This window comes from Amblyraja radiata, chromosome 2 (genome assembly GCF_010909765.2).
Source record: "Amblyraja radiata isolate CabotCenter1 chromosome 2, sAmbRad1.1.pri, whole genome shotgun sequence".
NCBI lineage: Eukaryota > Metazoa > Chordata > Chondrichthyes > Rajiformes > Rajidae > Amblyraja > Amblyraja radiata.
In genome coordinates this window covers 56,234,059-56,246,398 of record NC_045957.1, presented here as the reverse complement: position 1 = coordinate 56,246,398, position 12,340 = coordinate 56,234,059, and the positions used below count along the sequence as shown (strand labels likewise).

At 43.6% G+C, this 12,340-nt stretch overlaps 1 protein-coding gene across 1 annotated transcript in view; it reads right to left on the bottom strand.

The window, feature by feature from the left end:
* Positions 1–12,340, bottom strand: part of LOC116989512 (retinoic acid receptor beta-like) — a 96,950-nt gene that overhangs the window by 8,996 nt on the left and 75,614 nt on the right. Inside the window, exons 4-5 of the mRNA XM_033046982.1 lie at positions 8,672–8,675; positions 2,060–2,063 (exon numbers count right to left, since the gene is read on the bottom strand). Of these exons, the coding sequence (XP_032902873.1) occupies positions 2,060–2,063; positions 8,672–8,675 (8 nt within the window). The remainder of the gene's footprint in view (positions 1–2,059; positions 2,064–8,671; positions 8,676–12,340) is intronic.

Genomic DNA, 12,340 nt, shown 5'->3' with positions numbered 1-12,340 from the left:
CCGGCTCTGGCTGGGCCACTCAAGGACATTCACAGACTTGTCACAAAGCCGGGGTGGAAGATTGCAACCTTCACGTGGTCCACGCTGTTTCGACTAATGCAATCAACTCGACGTGCACAAACGGAAGATCAAATAGAACAAGTTGTCCAACACAGGTCACAGTTTAAGGATAAGGGGGAAATCTTTTAGGACCGAGATGAGGAAAACTTTTTTCACACAGAGGGTGGTGAATCTCTGGAATTCTCTCCCGCAGAAGGTAGTTGAGGCCAGTTCATTGGTTATATTTAAGAGGGAGTTAGATGTGGCCCTTGTGGCTAAAGGGATCAGGGGGTATGGAGAGGGCAGGTACAGGATACCGAGTTGGATGATCAGCCATGATCATATTGAATGGCGGTGCAGGCTCGAAGGGCCGAATGGCCTACTCCTGCACCTATTTTCTATGTTTCTAACAACTTTAGGCTGTGCACGCCACACGAAAGAAGAAGAAGAAGTCACAAAGCCACTCCTGCATTGTCTTGGCTGTGTACTTAGAGTCGTTGTCCTGTTGGAAGGCAAACCTCTGCCCCAGTCTGAGGTCCTGAACGCTCTGGAGCAGGTTTTCATCAAGGATCTCTCTGCTCCGTTCATCCTTCTCTCGATCCTGACTAGTCTCCCAGTTCCTGCCACTGGAAAAATCCCCACAGCACGATGCTGCCACCACCATGCTTCACCATAGGTATGGTATTGGTCAGGTGATGAGTGATGCCTAGTTTCCTCCAGACATGACACTTGGCATTCAGGCCAAAGAGTTCAATCGTGGACCAGAGAATCTTGTTTAGGTGTCTTTTAGCAAACTCCAAGCGGGCGGTCATGTACCTTTTACTGAGGAGTGGCTTCCGTCTGGCCACTCTACCAAACAGGCTTGATTGGTGGAGTACTGCAGATATAGTCGTCCTTCTGGAAGTTTCTCCCAGCTCCACAGAGGAACTCTGGAGCTCTGTCAGAGCGACCATCGGGGTTTTGGTCACCTCCCTGACCAAGGCCCTTCTCCCCGACTGCTCAGTTTGGCCAGGCGGCCAGCTCTATCAAGAGTCCTGGTGGTTTCAAAGTTCTTCCATTTCTTCGGATAATCAATGGAAACAGGATGCACCAAAGCTCAATTGTGAGTGTCATAGCAGAGGGTCTGAATACTTATGTAAATGTGATATTTCAGTTATTTATTTTTAATTACTTTGCAAAAAATTCTAAACACCTGTTTTCACTTTTATATTATGAGGTATTGTGTGTGGATTGATGATAAACAAATGAATTTAATGTAGAAAAAGTGAAGGGGTCTGAATACTTTCTGAATGCACTACATGTCGTCTAGTTTTAGATTTCCCATCCTGGGAAAAAGATTGTGAACAATTACCTTATCTATGCCCCTCAAAAGTCCTAGCCTTACCTCTCCTTTTATCTCAAACCCTCCAGACCATATAACATCCTTGTGATTCTCTTCTGCACTCTTTCCAGCTTAACATCACCTTTCCATAGCTAGGTGACCAGAAATGCACAATGTATTCATGACCTGTGCGGTCTCACCAACAACTTGTACAGTTGTAACAGGATGCCCCAACTCCTGTACACAATATCCTGCCAAACACCTTATTGACCATCTTGTTTTCCTGTAATTTCAGAGAGCTGTGTACCAGTACCTCTAGGTGACTGTCTTACAACATGCTCCAGGCTCCACTATTTACAGTGTACCTTCTTCCCTGGTTTAACTTCCCACACTAGTCCAAGTCAAATTCCATCTGCTATTTTTTGGTCCACTTCCCCAGTTCATCTAGATGCCTTTGAGATCTTAGATAACCTTCTTCAGTGTCCAATATACCACCAATTTTGGTGTCATCCACAAATTTACTGACTTACTGCAAACAACATTATAATCCAAATCGTTACTATAGATGTTTAGGAAGGAACTACAGATGCTGGTTTAAACCGAAGATAGACACAAAAAGATGGAGTAACTCAGTGGGACAGGCAGCATCTTTAGAGAGAAGGAATGGATGACGTTTTGGGTCGAGACCGTTCTTCAGACTCTTCTTCAGATAGATGGCATACATCAGTGGGCCCAACACCGATCCCTGTCGTATATCACTAGCCACAGGCTTTCAAACTATAAAACAACCCTCAAACACCCTCTGATTCCTTCTAGCTAGCTAAGGGAGCATAGAGGCAAGATATTCAGTAGGGATGGGTAAGCTCAGGGCTTGCAGGCAATGGGTGGACAAAATGAGGAAGGGGGTGATGGGAAGATGAGCCAGATAGTGAAGGGGGAAGGGTGAAGGGTGAAGTTAGGAGATAAAGTCTAGTGAGTGATAGTTAGAGACAAAAAAGGGACAAATGGAGCCACACAGGGGAAGGAAAGATGTAATTAGAGCTAGAATCCATTTTTGTCGTATCCCCCCTCTCTGCCTCCGTCTGCGCTGAGGCCTAATGGCGGAGCTGGCGACCTCGGGACTCCGGAGGCAGCCTGTCAGGACTTGCCCTGGGCTCACTCCCGTGAGGGCGGCCCAGCTCGGGGCTGGAACTGCGTTCCCGTGAGGACGGCCTGGCGAGGGGCCGAGACTCTCCCGCGAGGGGCTGTGGCACTCCCGTCGGAGTGGCCCAGCCCGAGGGAGGAACGGCACTCCCGTCGGAGTGGCCCAGCCCGAGGGAGGAACGGCACTCCCGTCGGAGTGGCCCAGCCCGAGGGAGAACGGCCCTCCCGTCGGAGTGGCCCAGCCCGAGGGAGGAACGGCACTCCCGTCGGAGTGGCCCAGCTTGAGGGAGAACGGCACTCCCGTCGGAGTGGCCCAGCCCGAGGGAGGAACGGCACTCCCGTCGGAGTGGCCCAGCCCGAGGGAGGAACGGCACTCCCGTCGGAGTGACCCAGCTCGAGGGAGGAACGGCACTCACGTGAGGGCGATCCGGCTCGGGGCTGGAACGGTGCTCCGGTGGCTGGGACGGCGTTCTGGCGGCGGTGACCTGAGTCCTGGGTTCAGCCGCGGGCCAGCGGCTGCGTATGCTGGACTGGAGGGCGGCAGCTTCGACCACCCCCGGGCCGCGGTGTTTGAGCCGGCCCGTTGCGGGGTTCGGTGAGCCGCGGGACTGTTGTGCCATCGCCCGGTGGGGAATCGCCTCAGCGCAGAGGGAGAAGAGGAGGGAAGAGACAGTAACCCTAAGATTTTTTGCCTCCACCACAGTGAGGAGGTGCTTGGTGGATACACTGTGGTGGACGTTAATTTGTGTTTACTGTTGTTTATTATTGTATGATGTATGTATGGCTGCAGGCACGAAATTTCGTTCAGACCGTAAGGTCTGAATGACAATAAAGGGATTCAATTCAATCAATTCAATTCAAGAAGCTGGAAGGTGATAAGTGGAAAGGACAGGCTACAGACACAGAATCTGATAAGTAAGGAATGTGATAACTGGGAACTGATTTAAAAAAAAGAAAGGGAAGTTGGGCAGATGGAACTAGTTGGGGGTGGGGACAGGAGGACCAGTAGGTGTGATGTGTGGGTGATAGACAAATGGAACCAGAAGGAGAGAGAACTGATTACGTATGTCTGGGTTACTCCAAGTTAGAAAATTAAATGTTCATACTATTGGGTATAACGGCCTTGGCAGAATATAGAGTACTGTACTTCTAAAAGTAAGTAATTGATTGGTTTTGAGAGAGTTTGGGAAATGTTGGTAAGTTAACTGCAAGTCTCAATATGATTGGGAGTTAAGAGTTGGGAAGGATATGTTGATAGAGTTAGCAATGATCACTTTGGGCTTGGAGAAAGAGGAACATATCCTCACCTACTGTCATTTTTTGCGGGACCAGGACAGGTATTTTGAAGGTTGAGATGTTCCTGATTAAATAGACAAGCAGTTCTGGATCTGGATCTGGATGTAGTACGTTGAAAAGCTCGAGGTACCACCCTACTCCTTTTAACCAACCATTGAGGCCTACACCTTTATTTCCCTGGGCCCTAAATTCTGGAATTCTCTCTCAGCTTCTATAGATCCCCCACCCATAAGATTTCCCTTAGACCCACTTTTTGATTGTGTCTCTAGATGTATTTTTCTTTGTTTGCACACATGTTTTTTCTGATTATGCACCTATGAAGTATTTATGGAATTCCCTGCCACAGAGGGCAGTGGAGGCCAAGTCACTGGATGGATTTAAGAGAGAGTTAGATAGAGCTCTAGGGGCTAGTGGAGTCAAGGGATATGGGGAGAAGGCAGGCACGGGTTATTGATAGGGGACGATCAGCCATGATCACAATGAATGGCGATGCTGGCTCGAAGGGCCGAATGGCCTCCTCCTGCACCTATTTTCTATATTTCTATGTTTCTATGTAGGTTCAGTTCAGTGCAAAATATTCCTGTTGTCTATATTTTCCCCCTTTCTCACAGCCTGCAATGCAGCATTGAACAAGTAACAAAAGGAAACATTATTTGATATTCCAGTCAATGTTCCTATTTTCATTTTAATGAGAATATTGTATAATTATATTGTATGAAACAATAGATGTAATTAACAAGTGTTTTAGTATATTAAAAATTATAAACAGCACGGTGGTACAGCGGTAGAGTGCTGCCTTACAGCGCCAGAGATACGGATTCAATCCTGACTACACGTGCTATCTGTACGGAGTTTATACAGTACGTTCTCCCTGTGACCACATGGGCTTTCCCTGGGTACACCGATTTCCTCCCAAACTCGAAAGACGTACAGGTTTGTAGGTTAATTGGCTTCGGTAAAGATTGTAAATTGTAAATTGTCCCTAGTGTGTAGGATAGTGCTAGTGTGCAGGGATCGCTGGTTGGCGTGGACTCGGTGTGCTGAAGGGCCGGTTTCTGCGCTGTACCTCTAAACTAAACAAATAAGTGCAACGAGCAAGGACTTAGTGCTGTGCAGAAACAGTGATTAACAACGTTTGAACAAAGCACTTCAACTCCCCCTCCCATTCCGAATCTGACCTTTTTGCCCTGGGCCTTCTCCATTGCCAGACTCCTAGTGCAAATTGGAGGAGCAGCACCTCATATTTCGCTTGGGTAGTTTACACCCCAGCGGTATGAGCATTGACTTCTCTAATTTCAGATAGTCCTTGCTTTTTCCTTGCTCCCCTTTCCCAGCTCTCCCACAAGCCTACTGTCTCCACCTCTTCCTTTCTTTTTCCCACCCCCACCCCAGCATCAGTCTGAAGAAGGGTCTCGAGCCAAAAAGTCACCTATTCCTTCTCTCCATAGATGCTGCCTCACCCGCTGAGTCTCTCCAGCATTTTTGTCGACCAATGTATTAATGAAGTAACTTTAATGTAAGTCAATGACCTGAAGCATTAAAACCATTCCTCTCTCCACAGATGCTGTCTCATCTGCTGAGTACCTACTGCATTATTAGTTTTATTTAAAATTTCAAGCATTTGCAGCCTTTGCTTTATGAATTATAATGGGGAACTCTCTCATTCAAGTACAACCTTTATCATTCACTGTCCATTTAGACTCTCCCCATTATTTGTGCTGCTCTCTCATTTTCACAAACACAATCACAGTGACCTACACCCACCCAAACGGACCTGGATATGTAAATAATTATGCAATTAATATCCAGGAGATTTGAATGTTATTAGTATAATACCATCTCTTAACTAAATTTAATTTGAATGAGTAAAATAAAAATAACTCATTTGTTCCTGTTTCTTCCCTCTCCATCCTGAAGTGGCATTTGGGTGTCATGCAGTATTAGAGTCATAGAGTGATACAGTGTGGAAACAGGCCCTTCGGCCCAACTTGCCCACACCGGCCAACATGTCCCAGCTACACTAGTCCCACCTGCCATTTGGCCCATATCCCTCCAAACCTGTCCTATCCATGTACCTGTCTAACTGTCTCTTAAATGTTGGGATAGTCCCAGCCTCAACTACCTCCTCTGGCAGCTTGTTCCATACACCCATCACCCTCTGTGTGAGAAAGTTTCCCCTCAGATTCCGATTAGATCTTTTCCCCTTCACCTTGAACCTATGTCCTCTGGTCCTCGATTCCCCGTCTCTGGGTAAGAGATTTTTTTCATCTCCTGTACCTTCTGTACACGAGTCCCTGCCTGGTCGCTCCGCAAGCCTGCTTTATATTTTAATACAAAGAGCTTTCATTCAAATAAACACAAATTCAGAGCAGTAACAAAATCGAAAAACAAAATTGCCTTTGGCGATTCAAACCAATATCCCAAAACATGTGTCTCTCACCTCCCTTCACCAGAATTCTGATTTTGATTGCAGAACTCTGGTGCCAGAAATTCCTGCCCTTATAGGTATACAGTGCCCTCCATAATAATGTTTGGGACAAAGACCCATCATTTATTTATTTGCCTCTGTGCTCAACAATTTGAGATTTGTAATAGAAAACAAATCACGCAAGGTTAAAGTGCACATTGTCAGATTTTAATAAAGGCCATTTTTATACATTTTGGTTTCACTATGTAGAAATTACAGCAGCGTTTATACATCATCCCCCCATTTCAGGGCACCTTAATGTTTGGGACACAGCAATGTCATGTAAATGAAAATAGTCTTGTTTAATATTTTGTTGCATTTTCTCTGCATGCAATGACTGCTTGAAGTCTGCGATTCATGGATATCACCAGTTGCTGGGTGTATTCTCTGGTGATGCTCTGCCAGGCCTGTATTGCTGCCATCTTTAGCTTATGCTTGTTTTGGGGGCTAGTCTCCTTTAGTTTTGTCTTCAGCATATAAAAGGCATGCTCAATTGGGTTCAGATCGAGTGATTGACTCGGCCACTCAAGAATTGACCATTTTTTAGCTTTGAAAGGCGTCAAGGAAAGAGAGTTCACATTGCGACCCTGTTTTCACCAATCTTTCCACCAACACGCACAAGAAGCACAAGACAGACAGCACTGTATGCAGGTGCCGAGAAGTGTGTTCAGTTCTGGCTGAACAACTTCTAATCTTGTGTGTGGACTCGATAAGAAGAAAAAGCTTTGAAAAACTCCTTTGTTGCTTTAGCAGTATGTTTAGCTTATGCTTGTTTTGGGGGGTAGTCCCCTTCAGTTTTCTCTTCAGCATGTAAAAGGCATGCATCAATTGGGTTCAGATCGGGTGATTGACTTGGCCACTCAAGAATTGACCATTTTTTAGCTTTGAAAAACTCCTTTCTTGCTTCAGTGGTATGTTTGGGATCATTGTCTTACTGTAGAATGAACCGCCGGACAATGAGTTTTGAGGCATTGGTTTGAACTTGAGCAGATAGGATGTGTCTATACACTTCAGAATTCATTATGCTACTACCATCAGCAGTTGTATCATCAATGAAGATAAGTGAGCCAGTACCTTCAGCAGCCATACATGCCAGGCCATAACACCCCCTCCACTGTGTTTCACAGATAACGTAGTATGCTTTGGGTCTTGGCAGTTCCTTCTCTCCTCCATACTTTGCTCTTGCCATCACTCTGATATGTTAATTTTCATCTCATCTGCCCACAAGACCTTTTTCTAGAGCTGTTGTTACTCTTTTAAGTACTTGGCAAACTGTAACCCGGCCATCCTATTTTTGCGGCTAACCAGTGGTTTGTATCTAGCAGTGTAGCCTCTGTATTTCTGTTCATGAAGTCTTCTGCGGACAGTGGTCATTGACAAATCCACACCTGACTCCTGAAGAGTGTTTCTGATCTGTCGGACAGGTGTTTGGGGATTTTTCTTTATTATAGAGAGAATTCTTCTGTCATCAGCTTGGCCTGCCAGTCCCTTTGCGATTAGTAAGCTCACCAGTGGTCTCTTTCTTTTCTGTTGCAAACAGTTGATTTTGGTAAGCCTAAGGTTTGATTGATGTCTCTAACTGATTTATTCTTGTTTCTCAGACTCTAAATTGGTGAGACCGCATTTAGAATATTGTGTTCAGTTCAGTTCCGTCCTATAACCATGTTATAGGAAAGATATTGTCAAGCTTGAAAAGGTTCAGAAAAGATTTACGAGGATGTTGCCAGGACTAGAGGGTGTGAGCTATAGGGAGAGGTTGAGTAGGCTGGGTCTCTATTCCATGGAGCGTTGGAAGATGAGGGGAGATCTTATAGAGGTATACAAAACCATGAGATGAATAGATCGGGTAGATGCACAGTCTTTTACCCAGAGTAGGGAAATCGAGGACCAGAGGACATAGGTTCAAGGTGAAGGGGAAAAGATTTAATGGGAATCCGAGAGGTAACTTTTTCACACAGTGGGTGGTGGGTGTATGGAACAAGCTGCCGGAGGCAGTAGTTGAGGCTGGGACTATCCCATCATTTAAGAAACAGTTGGACAGGTTCATGGGTAGGACAGGTTTGGAGGGTTATGGACCAAGCGCAGGCAAGTGGAACTAGGGTCATTGTTGGCCGGTTTGGGCGAGTGAGCCGAAGGGCCTGTTTCCACCCTGTATTAATCTATGACTCTATGACTCTATAATGGCTTCTTTGACTTCAATTGGCACTACTTTGGCCCTCGTGTTGATAAACAGCCATTAAAATTTCCAAAAGCGATGGAAAGACTGGAAGAAAGAATAGGTGCTGAGAGCTCTCTTATACCTGCGTTAAAGAGGCAATTAAACACTCTTGAGCAATTACAAACGCCTGTGAAGCCATGTGTCCCAGATATTATGGTGCCCTGAAATGGGGGGACTATGTATAAACACAGCTGTAATTTCTACATGGTGAAACCAATATGTATAAAAATGGCCTTTAATAAAATCTGACAATGTGCACTTCAACCACATAGTATTTATTCTTTTACAAATCTCAAATTGTGGAATACAGAGGCAAATAAATAAATGATGGGTCTTTGTCCCAAATATTATGGAGGGCACAGTGTCGGTGGAATTCTCTACCTCAGAGGGCGGTGGAGGCAGGTTCTCTGGATGTTTTCAAGAGAGAGCTAAATAGGCCTCTTAAAAATAGTGGTCAGGGTATATGGGGATAAGGCAGGAACGGGGTACTGATTGGGGATGATCAGCCATGATCACATTGAATGGCGGTGCTGGCTCGAAGGGCCGAATGGCACCTATTGTCTATTGGCACTGTATCTGACCACAGTCTGCTGTAACCAAAATTACTTCAGATAAGGAAGACTCATGCAAGCATAGGCAGAAATCCCGGGGGGGGAAACACGTTCCCCCCCCCCCCCATGTTTTGAGAAGTGGGGGACAATCCCCCCCATGTTTTGTAATTCGGTGAAAAAAAATATTTAAAATCTCCACTTTCCGCGAGACAGTGGGGGTGGGACTGATGATCGAGGGCGCCGATTGGACGAGAGAGACGTCGGTCAGCAGGCAATGGGGGGGGGGACATGAGATTCAGTGCGATGATTGGAGGGAGGTGTCTCGCAGAGGCGGAGTAGGGGGTGGGACTGAGGATAGAGAGTGGTGATTGGAGGAGGGAGACATTCTGGTGGAGCAAAGATGATAGAGCGGAGCTTGAATCAGCCCGTTCACTGGTCTTTCATCGCCCGACGCGGCCCAAAATCAGCCCCGCAGTCCAATTGCTGCGTCGAGATGATCGAGGCTCATCATGCCCATCAAGACCATGCCGGGCGATGGAAGATGCCGTGGCCGGTTTTAAGCCGTGCCGGGCGATGAAACGCCCCGTGAACGGGCCAATTCAAGCCACACGATTCGGGGCGGACGAAGCTGCTATTGCTGGAGTTCGGAGTCGGTACCAATCAGGTCAGCTCCCGATGTTACCATCCACAGGGTCCACGGCCGAAGCCTCCGAAGCCTCGTGTGTATGTGTGTGTTCCTAAGGAATTGTGTCTCCCCCATGTTTTGACAGCGATTTCCGCCCCTGCATGCAAGAGCAGTGATGGGAAAGAAGTGGTGAAGAGACAAAAACTGGGAGTACCACTTCACATTACATGGGCATATTGGGGGATCTTAAGTCTTTTAAAATTAACGTGCCCTACTATTAAATATCCTGTAATTTGGTATGGACATGCCCAATGGATAAGGGATCCTGACCAAAGCAGATAGACCATTCTCAAGGTGCCAATTGTTTGAGGAAGGTTAACATGCATAAAAACAATCTGATGTAGGATGCGCAGCTTTAAAGACTGTCTTCAACCATGATTTTTATTGATATAATGAGAATTCAAGAATAATGTATGAGAACACCTCAGCTCTTACAAAAATACTTCGTTGTTATTAGAATACCTCAAGCTGTTTCACAGGATGTCATTTTCTGCATCAGTGGGAAACACCAATAATCCCAGATCTTTACAGGAGACACGTGGAACAGTTAACTGGATACTAAAGTGACTGCGTTCAATGAATTGCAGGGGAAATGATAAATGATGCATGTTTCTTCATTTAAAATGACAGAAGATGAAAATGAACTGAGGTGTGAAACAAGAACAAGGCTAACCACACAGTGCAAATGGCAGAGATCAAACAGCTGAGCTGGGTTCTGCAAGAACCTATAATTCAGTGTCCATGATCCTTATTGTTTGGATGATAATTAATTTATTAGAATGTTGAATTAATGAAGAGAACTTTATTTTTCATGCAGTCGACCTTTACATTAAGATTCCATGCTTTAAACTTCTTCCATCAAAAACATGTCTATCCTGCCGTAGTTTTACACATTTCTATTGCATCTGTCTTACTTTGCAAAATATTAAATCTTAATAGTAAATTAGATTAGTAAATAAATGGACCCTTGTGGTGCTGATCTATGGAGGCTCAGATTGCCTCAGATGTAGTGTCTGGCTGAGTGGTCAACACAATACGTTTTGGAATCACTGGAATAGGGAAAGTATCAGTGCATAATCATTATCCATTCCAAAGTTCATACCCGTTTAAGTCATGGTCAAGCTTGACTGTGGTACATGTTTTATATCAACGACTTATGGTAATCTTTATGCAGGGATATTTGTGCAAAGTCTCTGTGCAAGGTTAAGTGAAGATAGGGTAATTAAAATACATCACAGTGGCAGGTTGAATATCATTAACATTTTATTTGCACATTGGACAGTGACGAAGATATATGTTTCTTTGTTTGAATTAATAAGAGATTATTTATTTGCTTCAGTGAAGTATAAAAATTAAGATCATATCAAATATTACTGTATCAAATATAGAAGCAAAGTATACCTTTTGTAATAAATTTTCATCAGAATTCTCTGAATGGACTAGTTTTCATCTAATAATTTTATTTAACATAATTTATTTGGAAGGCTGACACCAAAGTACAAAAAGTGGAAACCATGCCTATAGATTTAATTATTTTAGGTATCAAAGACTAAATTCAGCAGGAGCTCATGTGACTAAAAAAGTGGAATTGCCATTTTGGCCTTAATTTGACACAATGGAATTAAGAAATATTCTCCTCGAAGTGTATATTTACCTTAAATATTGAAAGCTTATTGAAGACCGTACATAATTCATATGTATAAATTAGGAAATGTTTTACAGCAATATGATTGCTCTGGCTAAGTAACAAAACATACACTATTAAAGTGATTTATTGAAAATCAGATGCATGTATAATCACATGATCAGAAGCATGTATGTGCTGTGAAAGCACATGCACTTAAGGGATTATTTAACTTCTTGTAATAAGTTACAGTATAACGACTTCATAAATGCTTAATGGAACCATCATTACATTTGAAATAAAATATTAAGTGCCACATATAAAATATTTACAACATAGCAATAGCAAGCATTTAATGAAACTGGATGACAAACTAAATAAAAAGTAAACACAATCATACAAAATATGTTGAAAGTGAAATCAATAAATTTAAAGCCTGTATACCAATCTTGCAACATCTTATATCGGCACATATTATGTTTAATTTTTTAACCTCACAGTGAGAACACTCTTGTTTTACTGCAGTGGCTAAAATGTCTTTCTGTAAGGTTTCCTCTACCAAACTGTTCCTTATCTAGCTCTTTTCTTCCATACTGAATCTCTGACTTTTTTACAATTTCATAGATGCTTTCTTTAATTTTTTTGTCCTTGCTGAGAGAAATAATAGGCATTCCATACAGGATAAAATGTTTCTAAAAGTTATGGTAAAACTCTAATTTGGTATTACAATACTGCTGAACAGTTTAAAAAATATTATGAACTATGAAGTAAACGTTTGGACTTTTGAAAACTAACATTTTCATTTTGAAAATATGATCCATATATTATCAATATTATCAGTTTTTATAAGCAACATTGTAATAAATATTCATATATTGAAAGTGAAAAGGGGAGCAATTGTACTGTACCATCACAATGGAAAGAAAACACATTCCATTTGATTGGGTTTACTCCCATTCAAAAAAAACTTTGGAATGGAACTATTCCACAGGAATG